Genomic DNA, 22,496 nt, shown 5'->3' with positions numbered 1-22,496 from the left:
AGCCCCATGATGTGAGGTTAGCTAATGTGTAACTCAAAACAGGATCAAGGTTTAATCAGAGTCATAAGTTCTATAGCAGTGACATAACTGTTGATACCTGTACTAGGTGCTGCTCATGGTAGGGATAGGGCAGCTAATGATCCAGGCATTGGGACCTGGCTTACCACTATAGTGACTGGTGTGTTACTGAAAGGCGTATTACTTGGAAGCAATGTGATGACATTGATTCAACGTGGAAAACTAATTGGATTTGAAAAAAGTCATCAACGTTAGAGAATTTTGTCATTTTTTCACCCAACCTTAAACCTAAATCCAATGACATGATGGCATTTTGGGCAACTGAATAAGACTTGGGGGAACACAGCCTGTAGCGGTGCGTGGGTAAAATCACTGGGGAAGCCAAGCCAGGAAAAAAAAGCCATATTACAACCTATGTGTTGTGATAATTGCGTTGTTGTAATCACCTATGCTTAGTCTAATACAGTGACAACTAAAAGATACCAAAAACTATTTAGTCCAATCAATGTAAGCTAAATATGATGAGGCTGTCCATGGTAGTGATTTCCGTGTGTGTGTGTGTGTGTGTGTGTGTGTGTGTGTGTGTGTGTGTGTGTGTGTGTGTGCGTGCAAGTACAAAAAATATGTTCACTCACCCAATGCCATCCGCCTCTTTCATGTTGCTTAAACGGTCCATGACTGTCATACAGTACACACTTTTAGTTTTTGTTATCATAGGCTACCTGGCTAAAATACTTGCTCTCTAGCCTAACTAGGGACAATTTTACAAGCTAGCCACCGGAGGATAACAGCACAACGAGATGCAACAATTCTAGTTTTCTGTCAATTATGTTTGGTTTCTAATTCAGAGATTCAAGAATTCAGATTCAGAGATTCAGAGTGTTTACTAGTCAAACGTACAGGGTTGCAGGTGTGATTGCAGGGTACAGTGAACATCTTGCAGGACTAATTGCAGGACTAATTGCAATAAAGTAATGAAAATTGTAATAAATATAGAAATACAGAAATAGAAATAGCACTACATCGTAACAACTGTAGCAGTGATTAATAAATAAATGTCCATTGGGGTGGAGGCAGAGTAAAGACTGGAGAGAATGTCCATACTGGGAGTAGCAGAAGGGAGGGGGAGCAGGTAGCTGAATAGTGGTGGCTATTTGTTATGATGTGATTGGTGTGAAGCCAAATCCAAACTGGCTTTCCTTGACACTTTTTATTTGGTGCGCCAGGTCCATTCACAGCTGAGCTCACTCAGTTTAGCTCAACGCTGATTGGCTATCATACGTTTTTTTTGTAAATATCAAGGGAGGCCAAATGCTGGCTGGCTTCCCTTACATTCAATGCTATGGGCAGCAACAATGTCATACTCTTTTTGACCAAACAGCATAAATGGGCTACACATACATAGACAGAGGGTCACTGTTTCGTTCGCTTGGACGTTTTTTCCATTGAGATACATTACAATCAGCCTCTTGCGAATTGAAGGAAATGTATAAAACACAGAGAGAGGAAAGATACATTATTTTGTATGTTTTTTGTTTTTTCTTGGTCATTTTTTGGGGGTTTTCTTGGTCATTTTTCTTGATCATTCCCTTGGCAACCATGAATACACGCCACTGAACACAGCTATCTGAACGTTGCATTAACATTCCTTAACAATCTGTAATGAATGACCTGTATGTCCGTAAGATTAGTGCAATGTAGCCATGGATTCTGAACATCCGTTGCCAGCTAATTGGGAAAAGAGAGCCTCCCAAAGTATTGTCACTGTTTCAGAGTAAGGAACTACACATGTGATGACCTCACTAATACTTGTTTTTGATCCCACTCAAAACTATGCAATAGGGGACTGCAATCAGTTTAGATTGTGTCCTAATGAGACGCAGATTAAATGGATTGAGCTTTTTCAAAACAAGACTCTGAATGTATCAATAATGAATAAAAATTCAAACAGCAATCTAAATGTCTCTGTTGGAATGGGCTGCTTTTCAATCACACAAATGATTGATTTGTTCTTGCTTGTCGAGAGTCTTTAGAAGTTTAAAAGTGCATATCCACTCAAACATGGTGGCCCATGTATTGTTACAATATGTAAAACAGATGACTTACCCAACAATGTCTGGCTATTAATACAATAAGCATTGGAGGTGTTATTAGTCCTTAATAGGTTGTACACACAGGCCATGTCCATAAAATACACTTTTCAGAGTGCACACCATAAGGGTGCCACGATGCCACCTACTGGTATTAGGTAGTGATGGGCATTCCGAGTCTTTTCTGTGAGCTGTCTCTTTTGGCTCCGTTCACATAGAAGAACAGGTACATTTGGCTCCCAAACGTCTCTTCGTTAAAAATGCTTAACAATCGACCTAGAATCATGAAATAAATTGCAAATCTCCAATGTAAAGCCCAAAAGGTAGGCTACCATTATGTCAGATCGTGAAATGTGCGTTCAAATACATTTTTACCTGGCCAAATGATTAGATGGCCTGCAAAAAAACGGTATTATTTTAATGCACTAAAAGAATCAGCATGGACCAGATTGATGCGCTCTCCCCACTATTTATTGTTTCTGCAGTGAGGATTCACCCTCTTTAGAGAATTATTTTGTAACTTATCTACAGAAAAACGTTGTTTTGAGCTAAAAAAAAAAAATCAGTAGTAGCAGTATGCAAAGGTTTATACTGCACAGCTTTTATCCAGAAGGTTTGCCTTTCAAATGTAGATTTCATTGATTAAGTCAATTAATTAATGTACTCTTTGGCCTATAGGGTGTCTGTTACATTTCAAGCTTCAATAAACTAGATTATTACATAACAGTTAAGTGTAAACAAGACTTCAGTTCAGAGGCGTCATGACCATAGGGGGCACAGGGGCACATGCCCTCTCAGATCTGCCCTGTTTGTAGCCCCTTTTCTGCAGTCGAATAACCAAAGCGCCCTCTAGTGGCCACATGGGTGGAATGTTATTAATATTTTTCAGAATTTCATAATTAATAAACAAATAATTTTTTTAAACACCGAAAATCTGGTGTTTCTATGTCAAACCATTTTGTTATATTTCAGTCTTCTGTGATGTATATAAAGTGTAATATTGAGGTGTATACTTTTGTTTCAAAGTAGATTTGTTTAAGACTACCAAGAAACACTCTGTGTGACCCTGATTTAGCCCACGGCAGTAAGAGGTAAAACATTTATAAATAAACAATTATTTTAATGTTTTGTTTGTTTGTTTTTTCTGTGTAATACTACTAGCCACTTAGCAATTTTATGAAGTTCGTTTTTAGCTAGCCCAGATAGGTTCCTAATCTCCCAACCTCATAACTAGCTACCAAGAAGCCATTTCAGGCTATAAATCAAGTGTCTAGCTTGTCTAACTATCTTAGCTGGCATGCCTGCTGGCAAAGTTGGTAGACTAGAAAAGCAAGCAATAACTAAATATACTGAATAAGACACATTCCTTTCAATCTTTTACCCAGATTTTAGCAGAGATGCAGAGAAGCATATTTCGTTTCTTTAAAACAATAACCACCAGTCAGGAGGATACAGACAGCTCAAGAGGTATGCCTAGATATGCAGAAAATTTGACATAGTTTGACATTTAATTAAACATAATGATTATGGCTCTAGATTGCAGGAAAAATGCACAATTCTCCAACTTATGGCCACCACCCCCCAGCCATCCTCATGTACTTTGTGCCCCCTCAGATTTTTGGGGTGCATGACGCCCATGCTTCAGTTGATTTAATAAATAACACATTCAATAGAAAAATTTAAATTACACAGAAAACATCACCAGTGAAAACACATTTAGCAATTCACAGCATTAATTCGCATCACATTCATAGCAAACCATCATTGCGAAATACATCAAATCCATCAACATGGCTTTGATGAGTCAATCCACGTCCAACGCAGAGAAAGGCTCTCTTCAGAAATGTTCAATCACTCTGTGAAAAGATCAAACTCTTTTTATCAACTCGCTTTACTTGCTGACAAAGACAAGTGAGAGGTAGGCTAATAAATATGCCCCTAATAATGACTGTTGGAAAAAGCTTTTAGGTGAGTTCTAGGTAGATTCTTGCTGTACTAACCAGATCATCAAGATCATCCATCGCAGGTGGCCCTCCTTTCTTGTTCCCTATATCCTGAATCATCTAAAATGGAAAACCATGAATTAAAGCCACACTCTGTAAGATGTGCAAACCTTCAAACATAGACATAAGCCCATTTGGCAGAGTTACACTTACATCCACATATTGTTCGTACTCCGCCATTCCCTCATCCTCTTCGTTCGCCCAGTCTCTCCAGTTTTCGAAGTCTACACCCATCCAATTGGGCTACAAGGGACAGAATAATGACGGTAGAGAGAGAGAACATGTTGATAGACATTCTATCAGGTAGACTCTGTAATATGACGGCATTATAGCATAGCATGGTGACTTTCTGCTTTCAGAAGTAAACAATAACATAATTTAAATCAGCCAAGACTATTGGCTCTTTCCAGTGTGAGCATGCCCCAAGGGAGGGCACAAATCGTTTATGATGATGTCATATTGCTGAGTCTACCTTTAACACATGAAGCATTAGTCCACCCTTACATTGCTCTTAACTATTCTCAGCGGAAGACCAAATGTTCCAGTACCTTGAGATTGGCATCTTTCTGAAGACGAGGCCATGCAACATTTTCTTTAGCCTTCCTGATCAAGACGTGGATACTGCGATCATAGACTTTCACTTGGGAGTCCTGTTAGAGAAATACACAATGATGTACCTCAGTATCCATAATGCTCTGTAACTTGTATCCGGTTTTTAATACATTACTGTGCTGAATATTGAAGCATACTGTTTTCTATGTTAGTTGTGAGAAGCTAATTAACTTTAATATGAGAAAGAAAATGTTGATACTTACGAATTTCATTACTTTGTCGTAAAAGTAAATGTGATTGTACATGTTGTTGTCATCAACGTCTTTGCAACTGTCATAGACACAAATCCACAGAGACATACAATGTCATTAAACGTAGGCTATAACGCAACATTTTGCAATAATAACATATACTATTTGTAAGAGCAATCATTATAGAGTGATAACACAGGCCTGTTTATGAAATCATGCACATGCACATTCACACATTCACACACTCACACACACACACACACACACACTATTTAGACACTATTTAGACTAACACAACTTGCTAGATCACACACTTTAGGGTTACAAATTGATCAAACTCACCTTAAAACTATATAAGTATCCTGAATATCAACCTCAACATCCTTGGGGTTTTGCACCATGAAGTTAATGGCGACATATTTCTTCTTGTCATACCATAGAGTCTGTGCTCCTTGACTATTGTTAGAAACAGAGAAAACATCATGAAAATCTTGTTATATTGCATTTGTTAACAGACTAATCACTAAATACCATTTTATTATATGCCCAATTTACACGGGATCTACCAACTGACTAAAAGCACATGGGGTAAGAGAACTGGAAACTTCATTTTACAGTGCTAGTGTGTAAACCTAGTCTGTCAAATTAGAAAACTGCTTCTTAGCAATACATACCACTCCTCTGGTCTGGGAAGGTTTTTTGGTAACATGGCCATCTTGTTGGTTCTTTGTTGATTCTATGGAGAGAATATGCTCCTGGACGTTTATGGTTCTTTTGAGGTTGACTGAGAGAGCAAGTAGCCTACTCAGAATAGTTAGCAGTCTATCTGTTAGGACCTGCACTATTTTTAGATCAGCTGGTATCAGCTGCTAGGGGTACATATCCCCCCTCCCCTTCCCTATCCCTATAGGTTGTAGTAGAACTCTCTGGAAAGAAGGGGCATTTTCGGTTTTCACTCCAGGACCACCCCACCTTCTGTGAACTCAAGAGGATGGGGGAGGGAGTTGGAAAGCTTGCCAGCAGACAGACAGAAACTGATAGCTGCCTCATTTCTTAATGGCAGATTAATTGTATTGCCATTTTTAAATAGGGTTGAAGATCTTATTGTCAATATGCTTATTATTGGTCAGAACTGGAATACAAATAGACAAATAGAAGAAAGTCACACACCAGTCACACACCAGAGGCCTACAACATTTGGGACATTGTTACATATTCATGGGTACTTGTATTTTGAATTTCAGTGCATTTCCATAAGTTGTCTCAATAAATCCAGGCTCTGTCGTAGCCGGCCGCGACCGGGAGACCCATGGGGCGGCGCACAATTGGCCCAGCGTCGTCCAGGGTAGGGGAGGGAATGGCCGGCAGGGATGTAGCTCAGTTGGTAGAGCATGGCGTTTGCAACGCCAGGGTTGTGGGTTCAATTCCCAAAGGGGGGCCAGTATGAAAAATTAAAATAAATAAATGTATGCACTCACTAACTGTAAGTCGCTCTAGATAAGAGCGTCTGCTAAATGACTAAAATGTAAATGTAAATGCAAGAACCCATTCTCATGGGAAAAGTCTGTTTGGCAGCTTTTATTTTGAATGCAGAAGTTGAAAATCAGAAATACTACAGTTGCTAGCTTAGCTGGTCATGGCTAGAAGGGATCCAGCTTTTGTCAAATTAACGTCAGATTTGACTTTTCGTAGCAGATTAGAAGAATTTAAACAGCAGGTTATGAGAATTAACGTATCAGGTTAGGAGAATTAGGTTAAGGTCAGGAAAAGGGTTAGGGTTATCTAAAATGCAAAAAAAATTAACATTTTCTGTTAATTTGACAAAAGTTGGAACCCTTCTAGCCATGACCTAGCTAGCTAGCTAGCTACTGGGGTGCGTTCAGTTCGCTTGAACGTTTGCTACGTTGCGGAACGGCTTGTACTGAACGACACGTTTCCCCAAAACGTTCTTGTACATTCTTTTGAACAGACTTTGAGGTACATTTGCTCCGTTCCTTGGGTGTGCCGGGGAGTGGCTTGAAGCAATGACTGACGTATTTAAAGGGCAGAGGTGCATTTTGAAGCCACAACCCAACCCCTCTCTGTTTTTCAACTGGTCGTTCAGTACAGCAGTTTCCGTTCAATTGAATGTTATATTACATTTTTATGTGTTGCACGCAGCACTATTTCTTGCTGCAAAAAGAACGAGAAGGGGGTAGCTGCATTCCAATATGGCGACTGGAGTATGGGCGAGTGGGTGTGTCAAAAGGAAAGTAGTGGGCGCGTGGAAAGGAGTGGGTGTGCGAAAGGAAATGAGTGGGCTTGTGAGAAGGGTGCAATTGCTATCCGCAATTCGGGGCGTTCCTGCATCTGCAGGAACCCCTCTTTATACCTATATTGGTCAATTTATAAATTAGGACAAGCGGGAGGCGGGGACGCTCCAGTACAGTAGGGGGCGTTAATGGACAATAACGTTGGATGCCAGCCGCCAATAATCCCCACAGATGAAGGGGGGGGGGGGGTCACAACGGTAGCTAGTTAGCCATACACCGGTAGACAGTGTCCTTTGCCCCCCAACTGTCGGCAACGGGGGCAACACTGTGTGCTAGCTAACTAGCAAGCTAGCACACAGTATCACTAACTAGCAAGCTAGCTAGTTAGCTAGCTAGCATGAGTGAGGCAGGGGCGAACGGTAGACTGTGTTCTTCGCTCCCACCTTTCATGCACTGTTTTCCTGCAGTTTTGTTACTGACGGTGAGGGCAGGCGGGAGCGAAGGACACCGTCTACCGGTGTCGCTCTTGCTAGCTAGCAAGGAGGTCTCCGTTAGGCAGGGGCGAAAAAACTCTGATAATACTTTTATTTCCCTTTTGACCCACATTCAAAAGTGTCACACAAGCATGAAGATGTCGTGATCGAGGGGAGGGGGGGCTGCGGTTGTATACTATTGGGGCTTGTGTAAAGGATGGGTTTTTGAAAGCACTCTGCTGGTTAAACGGTTTTGATTGAGCTGTATATTATTTATTCAGTTTCTTACCACGCAACTACCTTGAGCTAACTTCCCACGAGAGTTTGGACTTTTGTTTTTGTAATTGTACATTTTCTGTTGTAAAACTGACGGTTGCTTATTTTTGATTAAAAGTATTGATGATGGGTGTACTGTTGCTTCATGAGTTTTATGCATGTGTTTACTGTGACTGTCACCCTGATATTGGCTACTAGGTAGCTACTTCCCGCCATTGTCGGACAGTGGTACTTGTCAAGTGGGAGCTGTTGCTGTTCATGACCTTCCCATTGAGTAGTAGACTGTCTGTATGTATCAAGGTGATATCTAAATGGTTATCGATACTAGTTATTTATATTGGCGGCTGGCATCCAACGTTATTGTCCATTAACGCCCCCTACTGTACTGGAGCGTCCCCGCCTCCCGCTTGTCCTAATTTATAAATTAAACTGACCCGCTCTGCACCGGGCTATTGTACATTTACATTTTAGTAATTTAGCAGACGCTCTTATCCAGAGCAACTTACAGTTAGTGAATGCATACATTTTTTTCATACTGGCCCCCCTTGGGAAACTAACCCACATCCCTGCCGGCCAAACCCTCCCCTACCTTGGACGACGCTGGACCAATTGTGCGCCGCCCATGGGTTTCCCGGTTGCGATAGAGCCTGGACTCAAACCAGGATCTCTAGTGGCACAGCTAGCACTGCGATGCAGTGCCTTAGACCACTGCGCCACTCTGGAGTCACTCGGGGGCTATAACCAGGCTAATCAATAATGGAGCGCTGATGTTACACCCATCGCTGTTGATCAACCCACTGAAGTTACACCCATCGCTGGTGGTGCACCCACTTCTTTTGTAACGCCCACTTTCAGACACTCCAAGTACGCATAATTGGAGTCGAGGTACAACACCAGTGCACTGGTCGCAGGCTTATTGACTCGTGGGGTAGCCCAATCAGCCACACAAAACGGTCTTGAGTGGCAACAAATCTGCCCAATTAACTGATTCGCTTTCCATACATACACTCCTTTCGACACCATCACTCACCAATGATAGAGATACTTTTGAGGTGAGGAGATGAGAAACTCCCTTATAATCGAATTAAGGCCCATTGTGTACGTTGACCATGGGCCGCGCGGTGCATTCTGGTATATTTTGGGACAAGGAGAGCTGTCCTTCAAGGAGTCAATTGGGCGCTAGCTCAAAAACCCAATATTAGCATGCATTACACATGTTTTTACAAATATTTTCCGAGATGTAAGATAACTAACTTGTTATCTGTAACATCGTATAGCTTTGGAATCGTGACATGATGTACTTTCGAGGAAAATAGTCAGGTTTCTCGACTCATACCCTGACTTTGAGACGGGATTGCGTGACGATTCTTTTAGCAACGTGAACGCTTTTGGTCGGCAGTCTGCTGGGTGTGCGTTATATGGTCCTCCATTAATTGCCTATTGAGATTCCCATCTCCTCCTGTGTCTAATATCTCTGCTCATTCTCCAGTCGCCATATTGGGCTGCAACTACCCATACTTGAGCCATTCATTGCCTATTGAGATTCCCATCTCCTCCTTTCTCTAATATCTCTGCTCATACTCCAGTCGCCATATTGGGCTGCAACTACCCATACTTGAGTGAATTCAGCCAGTTCTGGCTAGTGAGCTGCTGCATAGTGTACCTTGGATGTATTACATTATATTTATTTAAATGGCGTTTCAGTGTCAAAGGGACTGTTACATGCAAGAGGTATGAGGGAGAGAGAGTAACATATTTGTTTACCTTGTGCTTTTTTAAAAGAGAAAGCACGGTCAGGAGCTTGCTAGCTGAAAGGATCCGAGCCGACATTACATAGCCTAACGTTACAGCTAGCTAGCTAACGTTCTTACAGTAACTTGTACTATTTTTGTGTGTAGCCTACTTTAGTTAGATAGTAGTTGACAGGCAGAGTGAAATATTGTTTACACGATGTCTAGTCTTCCAATGCCATGATGAAATGTCAATCAAAAAGCACGTTAGTCACGTGCCTTGTAAGAATTCGCGGACGAGTAGGTTAAACCAACACTTCCCTCCGTATTATTGGCCGACGTGCAATCATTGGAAAACAAATTGGACGATCTACGATTAAGACTATCCTACCAACGGGACATTAAAAACGGTAATATCTTAAGTTTCACCGAGACGTGGCTAAACGAAGACACGGATAAGATGGAGCTGGCTGGCTTCTCTGTGTGTCAGCAGGACAGAGCAGCTATGTCTGATAAGAAGAGGGGCTGGGGTGTGTGTCTATCAATAACTGCTTGTGCAAGATGTCTAATATTAAAGAAGTCTCGCGGTATTGCTCACCAGAGGTAGAATACCTCATTAAAAGCTGTAGACCACACTATCTACCAAGAGGGTTCTCATCTATATTATTCGTAGCTCTATTTACCACCACAAACCCATGCTGGCACTAAGACCACACTCAACAATCCGTTTTACCTCATGTCTACCAGCATGTCACATGTGTAACCAGAGGAAAAAAACTCTAGACCACCTTTACCCCACACACAGAGACACATACAAAGCTCTCCCTCGCCCTCCATTTGGCAAATCTGACCAGGAAGTAAAGCAGGAAGTACCAGTGACTCGCTCAATATGAAAGTGGTCAGATGAAGCGGATGCTACGCTACAGGACTGTTTTGCTAGCACAGACTGGAATATGTTCCGTGATGCATTGAGGAGTATACCACCTCAGTCACCGGCTTCATCAATAAGTGCATCGACGACGACGTCCCCACAGTGACCGTATGTACATTTCCCAACCAGAAGCCATGGATTACAGGCAACATCCGCACAAGCTAAAGGGTAGAGCTGCCGCTTTCAAGGAGCGGGACACTAATCCGGACACTTATAAGAAATCCCGCTATGCCCTCAGACGAACCATCAAACAGGCAAAGCGTCAATACAGGACTAAGATTGAATCCTACTACACCGGCTCTAATGCAATGCTCGTCGGATGTGGCATGGCTTGAAAAATATTACGGACTACAAAGGGAAGCCCAGCCGCAAGCTGCCCAGTGACGCAAGCCTACCAGACGAGCTAAATGCCTTGTATGCTTGCTTCGACGCAAGTAACACTGAAGCATGCATGAGAGCACCAGCTGTTCCGGACGACTGTGTGATCACGCTCTCCGTAGCCGATGTGAGCAAGACCTTTAAACAGGTCAACATTCACAAAGCAGCGGAGCCAGACAGATTACCAGGACGTGTACTCAAAGCGTGCGTAGACCAACTGGCAAATGTCTTCACTGACACTTTCAACCTCTCCCTGACCGAGTCTGTAATACCTACATGTTTCTAACAGACCACCATAGTCCATGCGCCCAAGAAAACAAAGGTAACCGTGTGGTTACCAGGATCCAACATCTCCCTCAATGTGAGCAAGACAAAGGAGCTGATCGTGGACTATAGGAAAAGGAGGGCCGAACAGGCCCCCATTAACATCGACAGGGCTGAAGTGGAGCGGGTTGAGAGTTTCAAGTTCCTTGGTGTCCACATCACCAACAAACTATCATGGTCCAAACACACCAACATGGTCGTGAAGAGGGCCCGACAACACCTTTTTTCCCTCAGGAGACTGAAAAGATTTGGCATGGGTCCCCAGATCCTCAAAAAGTTCTACAGCTGCACCATCGGTTGCATCACTGCCTTGTATGGTAACTGCTCGGCATCTGACTGTAAGGCGCTACTGAGGGTAGTGCGTACAGCCCAGTACATCACTGGGGCCAAGCTTCCTGATGTCCAGGACCAATATACTAGGAGGTGTCAGAGGAAGGCCCAAAAATGGTCAAAGACTCCAGTCACCCAAGTCATAGACTGTTCTCTCTGCTACCGCACGGTACCGGAGTGCCAAGTCTAGGTCCAAGAGGCTTCTAAACAGCTTCTACCCCCAAGCCATAAGACTGCTGAGCAATTAATGAAATGGCCACCCAGACTATTTACATTGAACCGTTCATCCCCACCCCCACCCCCCCCCCCCTATTTTTGTACGTTATTTTATTTAGTAAATATTTTCTTTACTCTATTTCTAGAACTGCATTGTTAGTTAAGGGCTTCTAAGTAAGCACTTCACGGTAAGGTCTGCACCTGTTGTATTCGGCGCATGTGACAAATACAATTTCATTTGATTTGAAATCAAGCTAGCTAACAGCTAGCCATAGACCAGACTTAACTGACATGGGTCTGCTTGCGTTTATGATCCCAACGCACATGCTCATTCAATGGCATGTTGTCATTAGTGATTGCACATTGGCAATGAAATAAAGATTATGCCAGATTTGTCATTGACAACTTTCTGTAAGCAGTAGCCTAATAGTGGTTAGCTAGATGTGTGCATTTGCTCAGTTTGTCTGATGTAACAGCTAGCTACTACCAAAGATACTGATAACTAAACCAAGATATCTGTGCTACCAAATATACCGGTAACAAGCTTGTTCCGTCTGTGCTACTACCAGCTGTTGTTCGGGCTAAATGTGTTTCCAAATGGCGGAGTCATTGACTGAGTACATTTTCCTTGGCATAAATTAGGTGTTTTCAACTGACTGTCATCAAAATGTTGATGATGGCTAATTGTCTTTCTCTCCGCAGTTTGTCACCTCAGTGGTGGCCTGCTCACCAGGTGAAATGAAACAAGAAATCAATGGGAAGAAAGAAACCGTTAAAGGCTTCAATGTCAAGCTCCAAGACACCATATTGTTTCCTGAGGGAGGTGGTCAGGTAAATACAGGAAGGCCAGAATGTTCACTGAACTACCCCTCTCTTTCTGGTGACATTAGGATGTGGTCAGTGTTGTGGTGTGCTGTAAGTGGTAGAACGCAGGCTAACACCTAGTATCTTCCATCTCCAGCCAGATGACCACGGACTGATTGGAGATGTGCCGGTGTTGCGGGTGACGAGGCAGGGAGCTGAGGCTGTGCACTTTGTGAGTTCAGCCCTTGAGGTGGGCCAGGAGGTGCAGCTGAAGGTGGACTGGGAGCGCAGGTTTGACCATATGCAGCAACACTCAGGTAAGAGCACGGACAAGCTTTACCGTATGTGCAGTGCAGAACTGTACAATTCAGCTTCTCAGAAACAATTACATGTATTTATGGAGTATGATTAAGCGGTACATTCAGTGTAGCCTACTTGAAGGTACAGTTGCATAAATCCTGACTTGTTTTTACTTGGTCCTTAGGGCAACATCTAATCACAGCTATTGCAGATTCCATGTTTGGGTACAAGACCACATCCTGGTAAGCATGCAGAAAGCACATTGATTTCAGTGCCTGCGCTTGTACAAAAAAAATAATGCATTGGTTACAATTTTTGCATCGATCTTTCTCATTCATTGGCATGTTCCAGGGAGTTGGGGCGTCAGCGCAGCACCATAGAGCTGGACACTCCCTCCATGAAACCTGCCCAGATAGAGGCCCTCGAGGCAGCAGTCAATGAGAAGATTCGTGCTCATGTCCCAGTCGCTGTTCAGGTCCTCTCCTTAGACGACCCTGCATTGGAAAAGGTGGGCATCATTCATCTCGAGTAAACACAAAAAAATGCACCAGAGAAAAGGTTGTCAGTATAATACAATACAGGTGGCTATGTCACTATGCACTATTTCTCCATATTTCACTTCACTTCATAACATTGGGAATATAAGGTTCTGTCTAACATTTTGGTAAAAATGAGTTATTTGCATAGAATTGCTTTATAGGTGGTCCTTTACATGTGAGATACTTTTGTATATATAGAACACCCCTTCAAATGAGTGGATTCTGCTATTTCAGCCACACCTGTTGCTGACAGGTAAAAATCGAGCACACAGCCGTGCAATCTCCATAGACAAACATTGCCAGTAGCATGGCCTTAATGAAGAGCTCAGTGGCTTTCAACGTGGCACAGTCATAGGATGCCACCTTTCTAACAAGTCAGTTCGTCAAATTTCTGCCCTGCTAGAGCTGCCCTGGTCAACTGTAAGTGCTGGGTTTGGCGGATCCCAGGAGAACGCTACCTGCCCCAATGCATAGTGCCAACTGTAAAGTTTGGTGGAGGAGGAATAATGTTTTTCATAGTTCGGGCTAGGCCCCTTAGTTTCAGTGAAGGGAAATCTTAACGCTACAGCATACAATGACATTCTAGACAATTCTGTGCTTCCAACATTGTGGCAACAGTTTGGGCAAGGCCCTTTCCTGTTTCAGAATGACAATGCCCCCGTGCACAAGGTGAGGTCCATACTGAAATGGTTTGTTGAGATCGGTGTGGAAGAACTTGACTAGCCTGCACAGAGCCCTGACCTCAACCCCATTGAACACCTTTAGGATGAATTGGAACGCCGACTGCGATCCATGCCTAATTGCCCAACATCAAGTCCCTGCAGCAATGTTCCAACATCTAGTGGAAAGTCTTCCCAGAAGAGTGAAGGCTGTTATAGCAGCAAAAGGGGGACCAACTCCATATTAATGAGATGTTCAACAAGCAGGTATCCACATGTGGAAACATTTATGATGAAGAAAAATAACCATCTGAAAATTCTATCTGCACAAACACCTTTTAACTTTGTGCTATAAGGTTCTATCTGCAATCCAATCACACAATGCTGGGTTGTCAATCAAAAGTAATGAAAGGTGATATACTTATTGAGTCATTAAAGACAAAGACATCACAAAACAGTTCTAAGATCTGGGACTTGAAAAATACTCAAAATACAGTACATTTTGCAGAACCTTATAGTCCCAAGTCCTTGATTATTCATATCATAGGTTCTGGTCCTCTTTTTCTATTACTAAGATTGGCCATAACGTAAGCTCTTTATGGTAAAAACAAATAAATACAGGTGCCTTAAGAGCATGTTTAAGGCCCTTGGGAGAGGCATTGCTGTTTTTGTCTTGTTCTATATCAATACGAAAACCTCCATGGAAGGGGTATTTCACTAAAATTACAAACTTACCACAGTTTATTTATAACTAGCAAGTATAGTTTACTTACTTTGGGTGTCAGAGACCAGAAAAATATATCAGTTTACTCATCCAGAGCTAAGCTTTAGCAATGTTGCTAGTTATCCATAGGACATTTACATTTTAGTCATTTAGCAGACGCTCTTATCTAGAGCGACTTACATGAGCAATTAGGGTTAAGTGCCTTGCTCAAGGGCACATCGACAGATTTTTCACCTAGTCGGCTCGGGGATTAGAACCAGCAACCTTTCGGTTTCTGGCACAACGCTCTTAACCACTAAGCTACCTGACGTGTATTTGTCATTTTAGGGAACCATCGCTTCAACAAATGTGTGTGATTAGAAAGAAGGAAAGTTATTCTCATTATTTAATCATTAAATGTCTGTACTTTTCTATTGAAATTGAAATAATTTTAACATTCTGTGCCACATAGAACCTTATGGCTGAACCCAGATTGACATTTCAGAGCTGCGATTGCACCACCCTAAAAAAATTTTTTTTGTATTTTTATACTCTGCACTTTAGGTACCTTTAAGGTGAGGACCTTAATGGGTTATGAAAGAAGAATTCACTGCAAAACAGTTCTGATATCTGGGATGTGAAAACTTTGATGCTCAATATCTCAGAACTATGCTTTGCGCAGATAGAACCTTATCGTTTCGAGTCTTGCCAAAGCTGTATTGACTTGCCTTGTGATGTATTAACCCATGAGCTGTGTGTAATGACTACTGTATATTTTAACTCGTCGTGTTGTATATCTACTAGGTGAGGAGTCGTGGTCTCCCGGACGACGCAGCGGGGCCTATCCGGATCATCGACATCGAGGGCGTTGATGCCAACATGTGCTGTGGGACCCACGTGTCCAACCTCAGTCACTTACAGGTGGAACCTTACACAACTCTCAAACACGGTCAACTTTACAGTATGATGTTATGTTTATGTCCTAACCACACCGCCTCCCCTACTTTGCTGATGGGTTTGTCGTGGAAATTCTACTTTAACAATGAGGAGAGACAAGGGCAATCACCAATCAGGATATTAACTTTATTAATAAGGGAGCAGGTCACACTATACACAAATGAATAGAGTGAGTGCTCTGCAATAATGAGGCTGGTTGACCCAACACTCTTGAGTGTTGGGCAGAGAGCTCTGACATACAGAGGTCTTATATAGTAGACCTATAAATTCTTAGTCATGGCTGGTTCCACCACAACTGTCTCAATGTGTCGAACCAACCGATATCTACCAGAAGAGGTGGACAAATATTCTGTCCTCTGTGTTCTCTTGCGAGTACTAAGAACTGTTTGTTCTTAGAATAGAGGATAAGGAGAGACTTCGTTCGGAACAGAGATACCTTGTATCCGAACATGCACGTTTCAGAGTACAGAGGGTGGGGGTAAGAACACGAGATGTGCACAGCCGTGGTGGATTAGGTATAGAGTTATGTTAAAACAGCAACTTACACAACCAGAGTAACAGGATTGTACACACATATCATTTATATTAACCTTAAAGTAATGCTAATACACATTTTGTCTCTCACAGGTTTAATATGTGGTACTATGTAGCTCACCTCTTATTTTTTATGTGGCTTAATATGGCTTTATGGATGTAATGCTTCTCTCACTTTTGACAGATTGAATCTGATGTGTTTTAGGTCATAAAACTCCTGGGGACTGAGAAAGGAAAAAAGAACAAAACCAATCTGTTATTCATAGTGGGCAACCGGGTCCTGAAGTATGCTGAGAAAAGCTACAGCACAGAACGCTCACTGGTGTCCCTCCTCAAGTGAGTTCCGTAAAGCAATGCTGAATGTAGCAAGAACCTAATATGCTGTAAATTATATATGTATATAAATTATATATAGTGATTTAAAATGCTATACATGTTAAGAAATAAATGTCTCAAACACTTGATTTGACTGTGTTTGACAGAACGGGACCAGATGATCATGTTGATGCAGTGGACAAGATCCAGAAGACTGTTAAGGGGCTACAGAAAGTGAGCTACGGAAAACCTTCTGTTGCTCTGAATTTCCCTTATTCTGTCTTCAATTTAATCATTAACCAAACTCTGTTTTTATTTGACAGAGTAACCTGGGCTTACTGAGAGACATGGCTGTTCTAATTGGCCAGAACTTCAAGAGCAACTCAGAGAGAGGCAACTTCTTCACCTTACACAAGTGAGGGTCTCGCCACACAGAGGGCGGCAGGTAGCCTAGCAGTTAGAGCATTGGGCCAGTAACTGAAAGGTCGCTGGTTCGAATACCCGAGCCAACCAAGTGAAACATCTACCGATGTGCCCTTGAGCAAGGCACTTAACAATAATTTGCTTCAGGGGTGCCGTACTTCTATGGCTGACCCTGTAAAACATTTCACTGCACCTATCTGGTGTATGTAACAATAAAAACATATTATTTTTCTTTACTCCTATTTTTGATGGACAGATGATATGACTGGGCTGGTAATCTGTCATTGAAAACTTTCATCAGTTTATTAAAATAGTCAAGATAATTTTTTCTCTGTTTAGGAAAGAGGGTGACAATGAGTTCATGAGCATAATAGCCAATGAAATAGGCACTGAGGTAAGATTATTACTCTTTTTTTATGTTCAGTGTCTAATATTCTTTAGTGAAATGCATCTACGGTATACTGTAAGTAGCATTGTACCATGACTGATTACATTGGAAATTGAGAGTTGTTCTGGTGTGTTCTGAATACCTAATAAACCCTATCCCTCCTGTTTCTTTTGTCTCGTAGGAGACGTTGGTGTTCCTGACTGTTGGAGAGGAGAAGGGACCAGGGCTGTTCCTGCTGGCAGGACCCAGTGGGAAAGTGTCTGAACTGGGACCACGGTAAGAACTGAAGGGACTCTGCATTGGGAAATCCATTTGATTGGCGCCTGTTCAGGAGCTTGGATGTTTTGAGGTTCAACTTATGTAAAGTGGGTTCTTGCAGTGAATTAGTAACCAAGCCAGGTGGCACACTTTTGCAACAACAACAAAAAAGATCATGGGAAATTTGCAGAAAAAAACTAGGCAATGTCCTTAACTAGTCAGTATTTCAAAACCGATTTCAAACTCAAACAAACGCTTTGTCTGAAATGTATAACAACTTGGTGCTGTGTCTGTATTGCAGAGTGCTGGAGATGCTCCAGGGCAAAGGGGCTGGGAAGAACGGGCGCTTCCAGGGCAAAGTCAACAGCATGGCACGCCGAGGGGAAGTGGAGACCCTAATACAGGAACACTGCAAGAACGAGCAGTAATGGATGACTGGAGTGTATGAACACCTTCCTAATATTGAGTTGCTTTGTCATTATGGGTTATTTTGTGTAGATTGATGAGGGGAAAAAAAAAAAATTTAATCCATTTAGAACAGCCTAAATTAAACATGTCTGCTACCCTTCATCTACACTGATTTGAAGTGGATTTAACAGGTGACATCAATAAGGGATCATAGCTTTCATCTAGATTCACCTGGTCAGTCTGTCATGAAAAGAGCAGGTGTTCCTAATGTTTTGTACACTCAGTGTACATTTGTTACTTTTTTGGCTATATCGTATAAATTCATGAAAACAAAAATACGCTTTTTGGGCTTAATTTAAGGTTAGGCATTAGGGTTAGCAGTGTGGTTAAGGTTAAAATCAGGTTTTATGACTGGCTGTGCCAGCTAGTGACCACTGCAGAGCTGCCTCCAGGACAATATTAATTTCAATAAAAGTCAACCTGTGCTTTGCTAAGTAATGATACTTCTGACCTCAGTGATGACCACAGTGTACAGTTTAAATCAAGGAACTGTATATATTCTTATGAATATAGGAGTACTAGATATATTCATGAATATAAGAAGGGAAAATGTGAAAGTTAACATTTTGGACTAAGGAAGCACACCCATGTAATTAATGATTAACATTGCATTCATTTTTAAGTTAACTTTTATTCATTTTGAATGTGATTGAAGATATCCTTTGCAATTGTATTTGTCCTGTGCTTATCAGTGTCTTTGATTCTTTAGTGTATTTTCACCTTCAGTAAATCAAAGGAAAGTATATATTGAATTAATTATGTTTGGACAGTCATTTTCATTTGGTCTGCGGATGCATTACCAAAAGAAAACCTTGGCAGTCAAATATTGATGGTTCAGCCAAGGCTGTCAGTTCTACGTATTTGCAGGGTGTGACGGCTGTGTGACGTGGACCTGTGTAATCAGTGAGCGTGAGGCCAAATTCCAGGGCTCCATATACAGATGTAGGATCTTAATTTGATCACCCTGTGCAGGAAATGCAAACTTATAGTGTATTTGAGCTTTACAAAGGCTTCTAAACCTTGCAATTTCCACTTTGAAACGGCTGACTTGATTTGCCCTAACAAAAAATGTATCAACCCCTACAAACGTCCTTTAATTATAATCCACATAATTCACATTTCCTGTTGCTGAAGGATCTGTAGGGTTGATGACCGATGGTTTGGCTCATGTCACTGATATTGTGAGCTGCTGATTTTGGGGTTTGAAAACCATATGATTGTCATTTTACCACTGCTGCATTTTGTGGACTTGCTGATAGTTTATCAGTCATTTGCGTCGTTAATGATAGGAAACAATTAAACTGAATGTAGAATGTATCTGAACTGATACCTAACAGTATGGTTAGTAGTGTTAAATAAATAGCACATGGTCAGTGATGTATTTTAAAGATTTTTATTATAAATATCTGACAGAATTTCCAAAAATATTTTAAACAGGAAAAACACAGTTACAAAACAAATATTAACATATTAATATATAACATATTCTTAGAACACACTTTAAAGCAGGCCACTAAAGTCCCTGAGAGAGCTTTTGGGCTCATATTATCCTGGACTTGAGTTTGCTTTATCTTGTTTCAAAATGAGGTTTAGTCAAAGCAACTGCAAGGAAACATTCACTTTCTGGACTCCTGAGTTCGCAATGAACTACATTTAAATTAGAATTGTTGATACAGTTAAACCACAGGGTCTTAAGTGCCTCTGAGTAAAATATGCTGGATAGTTCTTTCATTTCAGTGTCCATACTATGCATACATAGGAAAATAAGACATTTACAGTGAGTGACTGGATGAACGTGTGTATGGTAGACAAAGACCACAATGGATTGTTGACCTCTTCGGCTATTTGGGAAGAAAGTCAATGTATGGAATGATTAAGGTTTGAAGCACCAGTGAACACTGTTCAATTCTGGAGTGAGCTCCGTATACATGAGTCTATGTGTGTCAGCCGTCAACGACCTCACAGATGCTTCTTGCTCTGTACGCTGCTCAAAGCTCCAGACACGCAGTAGGGGATGATGCTCACGGTTGCCAGGGGGACAGTGGCGCTCTTACAGAAAGACAGCAGGTAGAAGAGGGCGGCGGTGTGTGTAGGGGGCTTGAAGGAGTCAAAGAGGTGCAGCAGGAGCAGCGAGGTAACGATACATCCCACCCTGTAGGGGGTGCTGCTGTTCTTCTTGCTCTCAGTGTAGAGGGGTGAATGCACGCCCAGGCCCAGGCCAAACAGGGTGCCCATGTTGCGCAGGAGGCTGGCGAAGGGAGTGGAGTCCATGTGGACCCACTCAGGCCTCACACACCACTTCTGGGCTTTCTCCAGGGTCCACAGCAGGTCTACGCCCAGAGCTTTCAGCAGCACGTAGAAGCCCACAGCGAAGGAGAGCAGGAAGACGGTGGTGTAGAAGTACTTCTTCAGACTGGCTCCATAGATCCACTGCACTCTGGAGAAGACCTCAGCCACCATGATACCTGGAAATCAAATAAGGTCATATTAGCATTGTGTAGTTGAACAATCTGCACATAGTTATGAGGGTTGTTATAAGGGCTTTATACTGACCTGTGATGACTCCACAGATGACTTGGTGGGGGAAGTGGGCAGCAATGAAGACTCTGGAGAGACAGACACACACCTGGACTGCCCAGAAGAATGTCCACAGAGTGCCCCGCAGATACCTGCCCAGACAAGGGGGAGAGGGAGAGGAACCGTCAGCAAATACGTCTTTAGGCGTTTTGAAATCTGTCTGGCTGCTAAAATAGTGTCCAAGAAACCTTGAATAGCCTCCTGTAGCTCAGTTGGTAGAGCATGGCGCTTGCAATGCCAAGGTTGTGGGTTCGATTCCCACAGGGGGCCAGTATGAAAAATGTATGCACTCACTAACTGTAAGTCGCTCTGGATAAGAGCGTCTGCTAAATGACTAAAATGTAAAATGTAATACCACTAAACGTGTGTGACACTTCAGGTGAGTAGGCTTCTACTACTGCACATGTAATCATTTTGATAGACTGTTGCTTTCTTCATCAATTTCCCTTATCAATTGGGATATGGTTTTACAACAAAACAACTAAAATGCAATCTTTGGCACATCCCCTTCCCTTCGACAACTAAAGTTAGTTTTCATGGTAAATCATCAACTACAGTGCTGCACAGAGAAAATGGATAAGCACTGAATGAAAAATTATAAAAAAAGAATAAGATAATTGAGGACAAGAGAAGGAGGGGTTGAATGATCTGGAACTTACAGGCCCTTGGTGGAAGATCTCGTCTTCTTCTTGGTCAGTGTGATGGTTAGGATGGAGGTGACCAGAGTATAGTAGACGCCTGCGGCTCCCATAGCGTGGCCAGAGGGACTGCCTACCAGAGAAACGCATACTTCAGTCTATGGTCATAGCGCTTTATTCAAGTAAAATGAAACCCAACACAATACACTACATTATTGTAAACCATGAATATTATCAACATCACAAAAATGATAAAGCGTTGGCTATATTCACTGAATCATAGCATATATATTTCATATCATTAGGCACTATTGAAAAAGTAAATGGAAGTAAAGTGATGCTTCTTACCTGGGCCAGTCTCACAGGTCATGGGGTATTGTTCAATGTGAGGTGCAGTGGTATTGCTGTAGTAAGGTGTTTCATGGACCCACCAATACGGCCTCTCGCCAAACAGAATCCTGGAAGGAAAGCACAAGCCACTTAGACTAATGCAGGGAATTTAATTATCGCATTTAATTTGATTAAATTGACAGGGACAGTGCACACACACACACACACACACACACACACACACACACACACACACACACACACACACCTACATTTCAATGTGTCCAGATGTAGCCGAAGAGACACATTTGATCAAGTTCTAAATTGGTATCCCAGTAAGCATTTATTTGAAAGGTACCTATATAATGACTTCATAACACACTCATAAACCATACATAACACATTCATAAGCAGTACATAAGCTCAGCTGGACTCACCACTTGAAGACCAGGTTGAGCCAGTCTCCGATCACTGCCACCCAGATGAGTTTGATACCCACCGACTCCCGCAAGTGGAACCAGAGGGGGAAGAAGATGAAGAAGGTGTTCCTGAGATCAGCAGCCCAGGACACCCACAGGAACAAACCCTGGGCATCCTTATAGTTGGTCTGGAGGTAATTAGTGGCGCTCACCCCATAGCCCTGAAAGGCATCCATGACCGCCTCTATTTTCGAACTGTCCCTAGAGAACTGTCAGTCTAGGAAGCCAATGTGAGATGTGGTGCAGAAGGAGAGAACTGTAGCTATGTAAGAGTCTGCCGGTTGTTTTTATACCAGAGGG

The 22,496-nt window shown here is 42.2% G+C and overlaps 3 protein-coding genes across 4 annotated transcripts; 1 reads left to right on the top strand and 2 right to left on the bottom strand.

Annotated features, from left to right (window-relative positions):
• Window positions 1–3,734: 3,734 nt before the first annotated feature.
• Window positions 3,735–5,663, bottom strand: LOC311127511 (putative protein PTGES3L). The gene is made up of 7 exons (XM_084159333.1): window positions 5,589–5,663; window positions 5,257–5,370; window positions 4,927–4,993; window positions 4,660–4,761; window positions 4,265–4,354; window positions 4,109–4,171; window positions 3,735–3,964 (listed from the first exon to the last, which is right to left on the bottom strand). The coding sequence occupies exons 1-7, from the start codon at window positions 5,627–5,629 to the stop codon at window positions 3,956–3,958; spliced, it is 486 nt and encodes a 161-aa protein (XP_084015459.1). The 5' UTR covers window positions 5,630–5,663; the 3' UTR covers window positions 3,735–3,955.
• Window positions 5,664–9,495: 3,832 nt separating this feature from the next.
• On the top strand, window positions 9,496–19,545 carry aarsd1 (alanyl-tRNA synthetase domain containing 1). Of its 2 annotated transcripts, none has more exons than XM_084169155.1 (12): window positions 9,496–9,646; window positions 12,527–12,655; window positions 12,786–12,945; window positions 13,113–13,170; window positions 13,280–13,436; window positions 15,634–15,750; window positions 16,526–16,656; window positions 16,803–16,869; window positions 16,959–17,050; window positions 17,398–17,452; window positions 17,628–17,722; window positions 18,006–19,545. In XM_084169155.1, the coding sequence occupies exons 1-12, from the start codon at window positions 9,608–9,610 to the stop codon at window positions 18,130–18,132; spliced, it is 1,227 nt and encodes a 408-aa protein (XP_084025281.1). In that variant the 5' UTR covers window positions 9,496–9,607; the 3' UTR covers window positions 18,133–19,545. The 2 variants fall into 2 exon arrangements, with proteins under 2 accessions (XP_084025281.1, XP_084025282.1); XM_084169156.1 differs by having other exon boundaries at window positions 9,496–10,055.
• A 4-nt stretch (window positions 19,546–19,549) lies between these two features.
• LOC311135235 (glucose-6-phosphatase catalytic subunit 1-like) lies at window positions 19,550–22,462 on the bottom strand. Its single transcript, XM_084169174.1, has 5 exons — window positions 22,155–22,462; window positions 21,736–21,845; window positions 21,409–21,520; window positions 20,726–20,841; window positions 19,550–20,637 (listed from the first exon to the last, which is right to left on the bottom strand). The coding sequence occupies exons 1-5, from the start codon at window positions 22,370–22,372 to the stop codon at window positions 20,132–20,134; spliced, it is 1,062 nt and encodes a 353-aa protein (XP_084025300.1). The 5' UTR covers window positions 22,373–22,462; the 3' UTR covers window positions 19,550–20,131.
• Between the last annotated feature and the right edge of the window lie 34 nt (window positions 22,463–22,496).

The sequence above is a fragment of the Coregonus lavaretus genome, assembly GCF_964263955.1.
Source record: "Coregonus lavaretus genome assembly, chromosome: 1".
Taxonomy (NCBI): domain Eukaryota; kingdom Metazoa; phylum Chordata; class Actinopteri; order Salmoniformes; family Salmonidae; genus Coregonus; species Coregonus lavaretus.
Note: the sequence above shows the minus strand (reverse complement) of the source record. Positions and strands in the feature narration are given on the sequence as shown.